This window comes from Notolabrus celidotus, chromosome 12 (assembly GCF_009762535.1).
Source record: "Notolabrus celidotus isolate fNotCel1 chromosome 12, fNotCel1.pri, whole genome shotgun sequence".
Classification (NCBI taxonomy): domain Eukaryota; kingdom Metazoa; phylum Chordata; class Actinopteri; order Labriformes; family Labridae; genus Notolabrus; species Notolabrus celidotus.
Window position 1 is genome coordinate 16,223,512 of NC_048283.1, and position 15,063 is coordinate 16,238,574.

Consider the following 15,063-nt stretch of genomic DNA (forward strand, 5'->3'; position numbering starts at 1 on the left):
TTGAACAGATATGATATAATCTCTAGAACATGGCAAAGGAGGGTATTGTGACTCAAATATCAACCTGGAAAAAACCCAAACCTGTGGACTACCTGAATGAAATGCTAAGGACTGAGGAGGGGTGGAGTGAAAAACCATATCGTATGTAAGATGCATGTTCTACATACGCACCATCACCTGCGTCTGTCAATCAACTTGGACACTTTCCCAGTGAACTACAGTGACGCCCTGTTGCCATTGGTGGAGCTGGGACGCTAAGAGCGACACACTGGCTTTGATTGGACAGAAGGGGCGTCAATCATGCAAGTTGAGGAGGTAACTAAGTTCTCAAGTTGGATGGCGAGACTCAGAAGTGTTTCTGCTGAATGTGTGACAGGCTGTGGAGTCTGAATTACAGCGACGGACCACGGTAAGGACGACCTATATATTTATTACTGATTACTATTTATTTCAAAGTTTGAACGCCTTCCTGTATTTTTGTGTTCTTCCATTGCAACGTCATTTTTACTGCCTTTTCCTGTTTTTTCTGTTGACTGCTGTGAGTGTTGAAAAGTTCTATTATAGGTGATCAGTGCTAGAATAGACTGGACTGGATTTCACAGTTTCATGATCAACCTGACTGTCTGCTCTGATTGGCCTAATTCCAGTGATATGTCTCATTTTCACTCCGTGTAGTGTGTTTTTATGTAGCTCTTCGCCATGACATTTCCTCTCTCAGACTTCACGCCCATTTACCTCAGTCTTTTATTGAACTGACGTGTTGTGATCTTATTTATACACTCGGTGGTTGTGATGTTGTTTAGTGGTCCCTTTGGAGAAGTGTTGAGAACAGGCTTGTTGGGCTTGCTGCTGCTTTAGCTGACAGCCTACTGTGCAGCACTTTTTTTCTCTTGACCTTTTTTGGTATTTTTCTCTGCTTAGACCTAGACAATAAGGCTGAGCCTACCACCGTTATCACGTCGTTTATTTATGTCTTTAATTCGAGACAAAGATACAAGTGTAGCCACTGGATAAGTACAGTTTTGGATCACATATGAGGAAAGCTGAAAACATTTGGTATGAAAATGTGTTACTAAACTGGGACCAGTCTACATGTCAATTCTAAAATTATCATGTTTTTTTTTTTTTTTTTTTTTTTTAATTCACATTTGACACCAAAACAAATAAACAATTAAACAATAAAACACAGGGGACAATTAAATCATCAGTAACACAAAACAACAAACAAACAAAAACAAGATCCACAAACAGAACAGAGGAAAATAAATAAATAAATAAAAAGTACCTATACAGACATTAACTCATTCCTCACACTGACAAGCTCGACCTCTGTAATTTCATAATTTTTCTCCTTTTGGCAAGGCCATTTTATTTGTATAGAGCATTTCATACACAAGGGCAACTCAATGTGCTTTACATTAAAAGATTAAAAGCATTGGAAACATTCAGACAAGCATAAAAGAGCACAATTAAAATGGCAAATATAATAAAACAGAAAAGAAAAGGAAAATTAGAAATGTAAATTTAAATTGCATTTAAAGTGAATTAAAATAAGCTATATTAGGAAGTCAGTGGCAAATAAAACAGTCTTAATCTTTGATTTAAAAGAGGCTTTAAATAAATGTTAGCTGTTAAAAAAAATAGACCGAAATAACAGAAAATCTTTGATCACAAATCATTGCACTACTCTCAATAAAACGTATGAACTGTGTGTAATACTTAACCCCATATGTTTTCAAAATGAAATATTTTGTGCTTTTCAACAGCTAATGATTTTTTCAATTTCAAATGATATCCTAGTTTGTTACTCCAGTGTTTAAGTGAGGGAGGACAAGTAGCTTTCCAGTGTTTTAAAATAACTTTCTTAAATACAATAGAGGCAAAAAGAATAACCAAGCTTTGTGGGTATCTGACTGATAAAACGATCATGTTAAGATCAGATGTAGACCTTTACTGGTTCAGTCAGATGTTACCCATAAGGACAGTGAGTATAAGACCAGAGGTTAACTTTAATTTCAGTTCAAATCCACTGGCTTTGTCGTGCATGTGGAAAAAAAAGACTCCTTTGAATACGTTGCTTCCTGTGTTTTGTTCCCTTTGGCCATATTCTGCATGCTCCCTCTTTCTGTCTCTAGTCAATCTCATGGCTGCTATATTTAGCCTGTATCTATTTAAGCCATTCCACTATATGCTCCACAATGCTCCCAGGGCCCAAGGCTAGATTCAGTAGACCTCTCTTGGGAGGCACTTGATTAGGAGACCTAAATTGTGGAGCTGGAGAGAATTGAATTTGGGGAGTGAAGTGTGTCATTACCCAGACGGTGTGATGTTAACTTAAGTGGGTAGTTCTCTCTGCATCCACTGAACTGAGCCAAACTAAACATAGAATATATGTGCATCTCTGTTCTGTGATCTTGTGCTGTTTGAAAGAAAAAGAGACCTGATAAATCTGTAATGCTGCTTGAGTGAGCTTGACCTGTAGAGAGTTGTGTCAGCCTCTCCAGATGCAGATAAAGGGACAGTACATTTAAGAATATCTCAGTAATGTATGCTTTGAGATTGGTAAATACACCGTTGAAATGCAGTAACATGTGGACATATATTAAGAGCAGTAGCTTTTGAAATAGACAGCCCATTCTGCTGTCCGAATCTTCAGAATGGTGCTGGCCTTAGTTACCCATCTCTCTGCCAAAACATTTTCCGGGCTAGTCAAAAGCCAGGGTGACCAAAAGCCCTACAACACACACAAACTACTAATGAAGAACTGAATGGTCTCAGGGGCCTGGACTTCCTGAACACACACTGCAAAGTGTCAGCAACAGGTTACAGTAGGTTCTTTTATTGGCAGAGTGGGTGAGGCCGAATAGGAACCGCATGTATTCAAATAGTGTGCATGTGTAAACAGAGCATGTAAATTCTCCTGGACGGCAATACTGACACTGTCACTGTAAATGTGACCCAGTGGAAGGCCTCAAACAATACTGCCACACACTAGGGTTTGATAGGTGTCACTTCAGGTAGTGCAGTGTTGACAGATCCGTTTTTTCCTTGCATATTCATCTTTGAAATTCTGGAGTAACCTTGTTGGAAAACAACACAACTTGCTTCAAGGGTTACGGAGTATAAAGACTAGGGTTGCAAAGGGGGGGAAAATTTTCGGTAAATTCCCGTAAAGTTTCCGTTAAATTTCCATGGGAAGTAAAGTTGGGGAATTTTGGAAATATCTCAAAACAAACCGTTTATGTTTTTAGTAAAGCCCTCACTGTTCCTCTACTTCCTCTACCTATTTATTCTTTTATTTTTTATGACGATTATTTTTAAACATTTTTCTTTGTGTTTCACCAATGCACCTTTACTTTATTGAATTGTATTCTATTCTTTCCTTGTCAATTGTATCTTGTTTAAGGTTGTACCAACCCCTGTTTTGTTGTTGATGTTGTTGTTGTTGTTGTTGTTGAGTTGGTTTATTGTCTGACTGTTCGTGGGTTGTTGTTTTTTTTTTGTTTGTTTGTTTGTCTGTCTGTCTGTTTGTTTGTTTGTTTGTTTGTTTTTTCTCTTTTGAAGGACTCATGTTTTGTTGTATATTTTGTATTGTACTGTTTTCTATTTGTTATTGTCTGTCTGGGACCCCCTCTAAAACGAGATGGCAAACCTAAGGGGATGCATCCCAATAAAATACATATCTTTCAAATATTCGAAATGGGAAACATTCCATGGGAATTATGGGAATTAATGGGAATTAATGGGAATTAATGGGAATTAACTGGGATATTTTAATTAATTTAATGGAAATATATCATATCCAAGCATAAATATTTGTTTTGTTATAAGCAGACATCCATCCAAAACTTCCTGTTTATTCCCATAAATTCCTGTTAATTCCCATGGAAAGTTTCCAACTTTGAAAATTCCCGGAATTTTGCAACCCTAATTAAGACACAGGGAATAACTTTTTTTTCAGTGTCATTTTATTCTATAAACTAATGTTGATCATGCAATCTGCTCTGTATGTTCCTCTTGTGTTGCAGGAGACAGGCAAAGCCTCTAGGGGGCCATGTCTGGTGGCAGTAGTACCAACAACAGCTGGACCATCCTCACTCCTGAGGTAGGAACAACTCCGTAAAGAAAAGAGGAACACGATAAGTTGCTATGACAATGAGTTAATAAAAAAAAAGTCTGCGTCACAGCTGATTTCATTTTGGGTCATCTGGTTGTAAGAAGTAGGCTTCATCTTTTGTTATCATTAAACTATCACTCAGGAGCCTTACTGGCTTAAGAGGCACTGGCTTTAAACCTAGTGACACATCCACATTCATATTCTCAAAGCATTTTTTGGGCCGTAGCTGTTGATAAGAAAGTGATCCCCAGACAGCGCCTCTCATGATTGTCTTCATGTCTGTTGTTTATCTGTGTGGCTTAGGAGGCTGCTGCTGAAACCCTGAAGCCTTTAGGAGAGGAGACGGAACACCATGAAGACAGTCTTACGTCTGGAGCAGGTGTTTGTCACAGTATGATCATATGATTTTTAATGGCTTTGGAAAACATTACTTTCCAGCATACAATCTTAACTTGCCTTCTCTCATGTGCCTTCTCTGATGATTAATCAAATGACACAACATGAAAAGTAAAAAAATATTATTCCACCATGCCACAGTCCTTCATTTGGTTGTATACACACTGATGATACCTGTGCCAAGAGTCTCAAGGGAAATATTTGTTACACTTTTCACCTGACAGTCTCCACTCATGCCTCCTGTTTCTGTGTTTGTTGAGACAGGTTCATTGGGCAACCAGCCTGCAAATTTTGAAGAGTCTGCAGAGGGACCTCCTGTGGAGGGCCACCAGGTGAGGCACCATTACCCATCATTTCCTACCATCTAATACAGGGGTTCCCAAACTTTTCAGCCTGCGACCCCCAAAATATAGGTGCCAAAGACTTGCGGCCCCCACTGTCCCTCAAAGTGATTTCATGTGACTTCATTTAAGCTGCTCTGCAGAAAATGACCCTACCTATATGAGCATGTGGCTGTGTTTCCTGTGCTGTTATGAATGAACCTACTGCTACTGATGCTTTTGATAATTAACTGTTCACTAACCCTAAACTTAGGAGTCATCTGGCAAAAAGAAAGGCAGAAAACTCATTACATTTTCTATTTTCAAGATTTTATTGTAAGTTTAGCTACCATTTTTGTTGATATTTTTTATTATAATGGGTAAAATGACCTATTTTTAGATGACTTAAAAAAAAAAACATTCTGGAAGACATCTCACGAGCCCCCATTTTTGTCTTGCGACCCACCAGGGGGTCCCGACCCACACTTTGGGAACGCCTGATCTAATACACCTAACACATCTGTTGTCTTTTCATTTGTAATTCTATCATGTTTTAGGAGATAATTCATCCCTGCTTCCCAGAGGACATACATACAAAAATCTGAAAGTGTTTATTATATCAGAGCTACCAGGATTACCTGACTGTGATTGGCTAGTTGATGTGTAGCCACATTATTCATTTTTAACCGAGCATTCATACCTCGAGGATGACCCAGTTCAGCAGTTTTTAGGCCACAGCTTTTTGATGGAGTTTTCAAATTATGATTACAAAAAATTCTACTCAAAGAACTTACTTAGTATGAGGTGTCCTCATTGATTCTGAAGACTGGTATCTGGGCCAGTAAATGCATTCCTTTGGACTAATCAGCATCAGCTGTTTAAGTTATATCCCATCCTTAGTTGTTGTCAGCCAGCTTTCTCACAGGTGTTTTGCTTGAAGTGCTTCCACGCACAACAACATGATTTTTCATGTTGTTTCTGGATGGATTTCAAAGGCTATTCACTTGAAGTTTATGATCAAGGAGTCTAACTTGGGGCAGAAAAACTATTCTTTTAAAAGGAGGTTAATTCAAGACAAGTGCATAAAACTCAGGATTTATCTGTACACTGCAAAAAAGAGTAGCTTAAATATAGGGTAAAAATCTTAATTCAAGGTTCAGATTTCTTAAAACTAGTGAAATGATCTGTCCATGCAGCAAGTTCATTTTACTTGATAAAAAAACTTAAAATGAGATTGTTGAGTCTAGAAATAAGCAGGCTCTGAAAAGTATTAAAAAGGGTTGAAATAAGTAGAATGTGCTGATTTTTAGCTCAAACTACTTGAAAACAAACTTCCTACAGCACAGTTATAAGTGAAATATACTGAATATAAGCAAAGAAAATTTCATTTATTTATTTGTGTACTTAATTTGAGCAAATCAAGGCCTAGGGACAAGAAAAACACCAATTTAAGTGAAACATGACTCACTATTAGAAAACTATGACTATGCTGTTTCTTGATATAAGCTGGCTCATCTTAAAATAAACCCTAATCAATCCTAACACTAAAACTAAAATCTTTAAACCAGTTCTTATTCTTAGAATGTACCACTTAAACGTTTCTACAGAAACCACAACAGCAAGCTGGATTACTGGCAACATTTAATAAATGTCAAGATTAACAACATATAACATCAAGAACACTATTAACAGTGGCTCAGGGTTGATGCATACTTCAAGACATTTAAAACAGTCTTTAGAGCCAAACCAAAACAAATATATCACCATACAGCAGAACTATGAGCAATCAATAAGATACAAGCTGAATTGTGTCTTGAATAGATGCCTTATGTGTTATTCGTAAAGCTCCTTTGAGGAACTTTCTGTTTGTGTTGACTTTGGCGCCCCCCTGTGGACTAAGTGATCTTGCTTATTTTGTCCTGTACATGTGTAAATTATGTTATCTCCTCCCGCTTTCAACTAACAGTCAAATATTTCACTCATTAAGAACATTTACTGCAGAAAAAGGGTTTTTCTTTGATGTGCTGTCAATCACCTCATCTGACACATACCCTCTCACAGCAATTTCAGGCTTTAAAATAACAAAACAGAAATGATCAATTCCTTTTCTAACAATCTTCTTTGCTTTTCTAGGTCATAAAAAGGCATCACTGTTAATTTCAGTCAATTTCATGACCACTTAAAAACTCTTCACAGGAGCTTTAAATCAAGCAACTTGAAGTTGTTACTCAATCTTGACACAAGTTTTATTTTGATGAGACTTTAGGTGAGACAACCAATTATTTTAACTTAGCTTATTTTAACAGTCATTCACTCAATTTAAGATTCCCTGACTAATTGAGACAAAAAAGACATGTTCATAATCAATTTAAGATTTAACCATTCATACAAAGATTAAAAACAAGTAAATAACATGTCTCAATCTAAGAATTCAAATCTTGGCAAGTGCAGAATTATTTGCAGTGTACATCTTGAAAATAGCATGTATTGACTATCTGGCAGAGAATTAGATGATTCTATTTTAAATTTCTAAAGCTATAGCCAGCAGATGGCTAGATGTCACCATACCCTTTATTATACAGTAGGTGGGCAGTTTCATGGCCACCATGGGTAACTTAGTGGTTGCATGGCAACTGACCCTCAAGAAATAGTCAAGCATTTAACTGCAGGTTATACATCTCTGTTTTGGTGCAGATAAACAAGAAGCAAAGTGGAGTATATATAGTCACTTGATAATGAGTGTGTTGTCAAGGTAATGGCTGGCAAATGTTGTTATTTTTGGATCCCTCCCTTGCTGGTCTCTGTTTCTGGTCTTTGTACTAAACTAGGCCAACTGACCTCTGGCAGTAGGTAGGGATGGTATTAAAGCTCTCATCAAACTCTTAACAGCCGGAGTGTCAAAACTTTGCATATGAGTTAGGCCTGAGTTTATACAAAAACTGCTTAAGGTAGCGCTATAATCTTTGACTGACAGTGTGATACCTTGAGGAGTTAATTACCCGATTCTCCAACCAGGTACCAGAAGAAGAAACTGCAGAGCTAAGTGGAGACACGGATGCAGAGCAACACACTCCTGTGCTCATATCTGCCACTGATGCCACTGATGCCACTGGTCCCACGTCTCTGGAAGCCTCCGGCAACTTGGTCCCTGACAGTGATGCGCTCAGCCAGTCAGAGGGCCTGCCGGAGGGCCCGGCACAGTCCGGCCCTGACCCTGATTCATTCTCTGACTCCTATACTCACATAACCCCCTCCCCTGAGGAGCCCCCTACCTCACTGCTGAGCACAGAGACTCTGGGAGGGGGGGAGTTTACAGAAGAAGAGGAGAGCATCACACAGGAAGGAACAGTGTACCCTCTTAATGGGGAGGGGCTACAACATGAGGGGGAGGAGTCAGAGCTGTTTTCGCGGACACCTGATATAGGGAAACAGGCAGGTATGAACCATAAGCTTCAAGTTTTTTGATGTTGATATTCTAATAACCTTTGCATCAGTTGTGATCCTCTTCTTTATTACACTAAGCAGTGTGTACTGTTTGTGTTTGAAGTGTACTTGGTGGACCAGCTGGTTATGGAAATGTTCAGTATCTGGGCCAGGAGGTTGTCTGGAGAGGCTGTGGTTGGTATGAGGCAGGGAGCATGATGTGACAGAGGATTTTTTAGTTGCATGACACCCTGCAAAAGTAAATTGGCTTCAGAGGGACTGGGACCTCTAAAGTTTTTTGCAGTGTGGTGTTTTTTTTTTGGTCTGCAGCCCTTTATTTCTCTCTACAGCATTAAAAAATGAGTCTCCTTTTGCTCTCTCGTGCATTTTTTGTCAGACACTTTGTGTTTACCGACCAGAGTTCAGTGTCAGTGAGTTCATTAATAGCACCAATGCTTATCAAGGATAAAATATCTGAGTAGATTGGAAACTTACTTGGAGGTGCAAGAAGTTGCAAAATGATTCACTTTCGCAGTTTAAAGGGACATAATGAATGGCAATGGAGCAAATTAACAAGCTTGCCATGCGGCGCAGAGCGGATGAAGACGCAGGCATTTCCTATGAGGATTTTATTCCATTTTGCAGCATCGGACTGGTTGAAGTGTCATAGCTGCTGTGCTATCTAACATCAGCTGTGTAAGCCCAAGAGTGACGTTGTGGCTAGAAGTGTGCATACGCTTTGTTTTATTACAACAAATATGTCAGAAATGAGAAATAATGAGCCGAAACATTGATTGAGCTGCAATTTTAACATTTATGCCTTAAAAGTACCCATAGCAAAACTTATAAAAGTCTTGAAGTATACTTCAACAACAGCTTCCCATACTCTTCCCCTCTCCTGCTTCAGACTCCCGTGTGGATTCAGTGGTGGCTGAAGAGCAGCCCGAGAAGACGGAAGAGGAGGGAGAGCCAGAGGTGAGGAGAAGGAGGTCTCTCTTAGCTGCTCTGGATCGAATCGGAAAGAGAGAGGAGGAAGAGGAAGGAGAGGAAGAGTTTCAGCTGCCACCGCGTGATGATGACAGCGGGTTCTCTGTGAACAAGTGCATCCTGGGAGCTGTCATTCTTTTGGGCCTTGGTACCATCTTTCTCTCCGGTAAGCACTCCTACATATCATCTAAGAGGGATTATTTTAGAACCTCAGAGAGTTTAGTCGGAGGAAAGTGAGCTAGACTGTGTGAGGATGCTCTGAGACTGAGGTGTGTTGTACCTGCAGGTGTCTTCATGGACCTGGATGAGGGTATGTTCTTTGTGTACATGTATGTGCATGTGCTCTCCTGCTTTCTTCACGCAGCTTGTTTCGGATGTGCATGCAGAAAACGAAAGAGTTTGGCATCTCAAGAAGTATTCAGTCAACTTTAAATGCAGTGCACGCTTTTAAACACGGGTGAGCAAGAGGGAGAGAGAGAGATATATTTATACACCTTGGCAACACGGCTTCTTTGTTGTTGTTCCGAGAAAAACCTTGTACCACATCCCCATGGTGCAAACCAAACATTTTTAGCTAGTAAACCCCACATTTCCTTTTGAAAGGGGAAATTTTCCTTTTCGAAAGTTTTTCTTTGTTTTTAGGATGATCCACAGATCTTACTAAGAGGATAGGGAAGCAGCTGAAACCAAACATTAGAACAAATAAATTCAGATGAAAGGTTTTCAACCAGCATTAACTATCTCGCCCTTTCAATTCATTGTAATGATATACAGCATGTTCCTCTTCTCAGATCAGGACTGTGCATTTTATTAAAAAAGCAAAACATTTTTTTGGGTATATGCCTGTATTTCAGCAGCATGCAATTGAAATTTGAGCTTTTTTCTGTGTTTTCTGACTATATTCCATTTCGAAATCCTACTATTAGTCCATAAAGCACTCATCGGTTCAGTTCCCCAGTAAATCTCTGACTTGCTCACAGTGTATAACCCGACCAGGATCCTTAGTTCAGCAGGTGGAAGTCTTTTAAATGTACCCAGAGTCAAATCGAAGTCCAGTGAAGGGGCCTTTAGTTACTGTGGTCTAGGGCTGTCAAAATTGCTCCAAAATGACGTTTGAATATTCCCTCTGAAAAGAACTCATAGGTTTGAACCATACGAATATCTATATTTGTGCATTATGTCAATAAGAGCTCTAGCTTGTATAAAAAAAAATAAGAGGAAAAACTGCATTTTATCTCAGTGTCTCAGTGTCAGGCTCTTTAAGTCCACTATCAATGTCGGGTCTTAGGCCTGAAGGCCTACAGGTTATTTGCCAAAAACACAAGACCACATGTGAAGAGGCCAGTGCCGATCTCTTTTTTATTCACTATATTCCCAGCGGAGGAAAAGACGCGTTCAGAGCGCACTGAGGATCTGGGGACGGAAAGACATTTCTTTGCCATCTGGGCGAAGTGAGGGTATTTCCCACAGCCCAAAGTTTTCCACCACATGAGAGGGTTTTGTTGAGCAGGTATTCTCGTTCATACATCGACATCTCATTTGGATTTCTCTCTGCCATCTGCTTCACTCTGTGCATGTGCGACCCCTGTGACCTGTCCCTGACCCGTCATGCACTGCGCCCACTCACAAAGCAGCCGCCGATGTTTTTTTGTTTTTTTTCACAGTCGAATATTAATTTTCACAGTCGAATCTCCATTTTTGTTTTATATTCAAATATATATTCAAATTTAGAATATTCGTTAACAGCCCTACTGTGGTCCATCTTTTGGAACAAAGTACGTGCTGACCTCAGGTCCATCACCGTCTCCACTTTTAAAAAAAGACTGAAAACATATTTATTTTCTCAAGCGTATGAATGATATAATGACTGTTGTGACTGGATGCATGTGCAGCAACACTTGCTGTTTGTTTGATTGCTGGGTCTGATGTATGTTTGGTGTCTCTATTGTTTTTCTGTTTTTATTTATTCTATTTGGAAAAATTTATTTATGTTTTTAATTCTCCATGTAAAGCACACTGAACTTATGTGTAATGAAATGTGCTTTATAAATAAAATTGCTATTGCTTTTGCTATATTGTATTCACATTAACATTATACATTTTCAGACAGTGATTATGCTACAAGAGAGCTGAAAGATGCAGAAGTTCCAGGAAAACAGGTCAGTCTCACATCACTTTGTTACGTCTTGTTCTCTCTGGTTCAACCTGTATTCCTTTTAATGGCTTCAATGTACCCAGTTTACAGTACAGTGAGTACCATCATGTGAATTCTTAGTGTGGTTTGCTCAGCAGGAAACCACCCACAACACGAGCAGCATTTCTGCTATTGTCTCTGCCAACTGTTCTACTCTGGTACTTTAGTTCTTTCCAGTCTCATCATCCTGCACTCTTCTCTGATTTAACAACCGCTGTGTCTGTCTGCCAGTGATAATTCTGAGGAGTAATTTAGAGTCTTGCCACTGTGTTGTACTGAGTGTGCAATTTGTTGACAGGACTGGCTTAATCCAGAGGTTCCACCAGCCCCAGTAGACGCTGACAGCACAGAGCTTCTAAATAAGTTATCTGAAGGGAGCCAGCAGATTTCTGAGCTACAGGCCCAGCTTCAGGTGTGACTCTACTCCCTATCTCAACTAACCTATCTTGTGTTGTATCATATAAGCATATATTCAGTAATGTGTGCCTGTACATAATCTTAGTTATCACCTATAAAACTCTCACAGGACCTGTTTTCCTTCTCTCTCTCAAACAGGCACAGAAGGACGAGCTAAAAGTAGCCAAGGGAGCAGCAGCAGAGGGAGTGAAGGAGCGCCTGCGGTGGGAAGAGGTGGAGAAGGAAAACAGTAGGTTGAAGAAAGAAATGGCATCTCTCCCTGTCCTTCAGAAAGAGAACGAGAGGATGAAGAGAGAGCTGGAGTCTGTCGTGGCCCTACAGAAAGAACTAGAAACACTGAGATCCACTGTGACTGAATTAAAACTCTCACAAGGTACAAAGGGAGGAGGTAGGGAGGGAGGGGGCGCAGAGGGTAAAAATGAAAGACAGGATGGTAGTTAAAGTGATAGAAAGGGAACAGACAGTCTCTTTTCTTCGTTTCTCTTGGTCTTAATTGAATCTCGTGTGTGTTTGTTTTTGGACTGACTTTTTATGTTTTCTCCAACAGCCACAGAAGCGTCTACACCGCCCCCTAGTGGACAACCAGAGGACAGCACACAGGGCATGGATGCATCTACAGAGAGACAGCATAAGGAAGCATGGGATGGCCAGAGGGAGAAAAAGAAGGATATGAAAAAGGATGAAAAATACAAGAAAGAGAAAGAAAAATTTGCATTGAAGGAAGGAGGGGAAAAGGAGTACAAAGAAGGAGAAAAAACCGAGTGGAAAAAGGGAAAACATGAGAAGAAGGGGCACAGTGAAGAGACAAAACAATGGAAGGAGAAGGACTTGAAGAAAGATAAGGCTAAAAGAGGTGATGAAGGAAAGTCATGGAAAGACAGGGAAGGGAAGAATGAGTGGAAGGACACGAGCGGTAGAAAGGAATGGAAGGAGGAGAAGGACTGGAAAAAGGGAAAGCATGAGAAAGTGAATGATGGTAAACAGCGGAGGGGTAAGGAGGAGAAGAAGGATTGGAAGGTAGGAAGAGACCAAGGAGAGAAGTATAAGCGCAAGGAGTGGAAGGAAGATAAAGAATGGAAGAAAGGAAAGGATAGCCTAAAGGAAAGTGGCAAAGAGAAATGGGAGAAAAGGGGATTGAAAGAGAAAGCGGAGAAGAAAGAGTGGAAGAAAGAAAGTGACTGGAAGAGTAAAGAAAGTAAAACATGGAAAGAAAGAGGTGAAAGGAAGCAATGGGAGGATAGAAATCATGGTAAAGAAAGGAAGGAGAAGGATGAGAGGAAACAGTGGAATGAGAATGATCGGAAAAGCAAAAATGGAAAGGATGATAAGGCGTGGAAGAAGAAGGAGGAGAGGAAACAGTGGGAAAAGAAGGAAGAAAAGTGGAAAAGAGAGAAACAAGAAAGCAAAGATAGGAAAAAGCACGATTCTGATCATGGCCATGAAGAAGAGCATCTCTGGGGAGACCAGAAGCCTCCTCACTCACACCATAAAAAACCCACCCTGGACCAACCAGAGTACTGGGTCCAGCAGAGGGACCGCCTCCAGCACATCCCCACACCACCCCAGCATTGTAACACACCGGAGTCCTGTGCCCAGGCAGAGGGTCTGCTCCCTGTCACCTTCCCCGAGTTTGAGGTCATCCTCCAAACGTACCTGACCAAGGCTAAAGACGTGGGAGTGGATGATTCCAAAAGAGAAGAGCTCAAAAAGCTCGCCTCTGAATTCTTCAAGGACGAAGTCTTTGTTCACGACCAGATGAGCTTTCAAGATTTCGTTGAGGACGTGGGAGATATTTTGGAAGACATGGTGGAAGGCGATGGAGATGGAGACGGGGAAGAGGAGGACAGTGCCATAGAGGAAGAAATGGAGGGGTTTGAAAAAGAAGTCATGAAAAAGTTTTCAGCACCTGAGAAAGAGGAGCAATCCAAAGAGGAGTGGAGGAAGGAGAGTGGAAGAGTACGTGGCTGAAGAAGTGGCAGAAGTGATGGATGTGTGAAAAGAAGCTAAGAGCAGTCATGACAGATGAGAGTTTATTCAAGGGAACATTTTGTATTGGACCACAAATGCTTTCAAGTACCCATTTATCATCATGTCATTCTTTTTATAGGATCTTATCCCCCCCCCCCCTCTGTCTGTTGTGAAACATGTTCAACTTATAAATTGATATCTATGTTCAAGGTCATTGTATGTATGGCCTAAGGGCGTGCACACACATGCTGTACTGTAGAGAAGAAGCTTGCCTTACGTCATACTTTTGGAATGGACTTCAGAGAAAAGAAGAGGCCACAGATGGCTGTGAAACAGAATTTCTACATGTCCAATCCTTTGTATGCTCTTCTTCTCACATATAATCTGTAGAAGACTTTCTTAAACTCCATGTGTAGCTTTAAGCGTAATGCTTTTTTCTCTTTGCATAGGGGAGTTTGGACCTGGATATAGCTCTTCTTGGACTCTTATCCAAGAACAGATACTGTACAGTCTTATTGATGCACCACACCTCTTCCTCAGCAAAGCGCACTGAGCACTGTTGAAGTCTTCTTATTCACTGAGCACACCTGCACCTCCAGGACTCAATTTTTACGTCTAATAATAACTTAAGCCTGACACTTACAGTCAGATTGTATCAAAGTCTTTAACTGTTTTTGAAAGGGTGGCGTGAACTACTGAAAAACGCTTAGTAAGCTTGGCCTTAGTCTGAATCTATTTTATTTTACATGTTTGTACATATTGCATTACACGTGTTGAAGAGTTATGCTGCAATGCATATATATGTTATTAACATATTTCATTTCAATGATACATAGTTTAAAAAATATTGTTTGGCACATAAGATATTGACGAGTAGAGTGTTTATGTTTTCTTTTCAGGTTCAGGACTCATGTTGTGCACTAAAATGTGATTGTATCATGAATGTAGTGTTTGTGTTTATTTGTCATGACAATGTTTTACATACTTTTAAACCATTGCTGATTCAAAGGCCTACAACCACTTAGAGATTGTTTTCAGAGGTAGATGATGCAGAACTGATTGCTATAGATAATTTTTGGCAGCATAGATAGAAGTCTATGACTATGACCATATTTGCCCTTTACTGTCCTAAGAGCGGAACAATAAATTTGGTGCACCCCGGTGATAAAAGATCTTTGATTGTGTCTTCTTTTCCCTGACTTTCCTGACATCTTTAACCCTCCTGTTATGTTCGTTTCTTA

General features: G+C 40.0%; 1 protein-coding gene across 3 annotated transcripts; it reads left to right on the forward strand.

The window, feature by feature from the left end:
• Positions 1–295: 295 nt before the first annotated feature.
• pbxip1b (pre-B-cell leukemia homeobox interacting protein 1b) lies at positions 296–14,994 on the forward strand. Of its 3 annotated transcripts, none has more exons than XM_034698501.1 (11): positions 296–409; positions 4,029–4,105; positions 4,421–4,496; positions 4,778–4,845; positions 7,849–8,269; positions 9,164–9,409; positions 9,530–9,553; positions 11,350–11,402; positions 11,736–11,849; positions 11,993–12,083; positions 12,399–14,994. In XM_034698501.1, the coding sequence occupies exons 2-11, from the start codon at positions 4,055–4,057 to the stop codon at positions 13,820–13,822; spliced, it is 2,568 nt and encodes an 855-aa protein (XP_034554392.1). In that variant the 5' UTR covers positions 296–409; positions 4,029–4,054; the 3' UTR covers positions 13,823–14,994. The 3 variants fall into 3 exon arrangements, with proteins under 3 accessions (XP_034554392.1, XP_034554393.1, XP_034554394.1); XM_034698502.1 differs by having other exon boundaries at positions 12,402–14,994; XM_034698503.1 differs by lacking the exon at positions 9,530–9,553.
• The last annotated feature ends 69 nt before the right edge of the window (positions 14,995–15,063 follow it).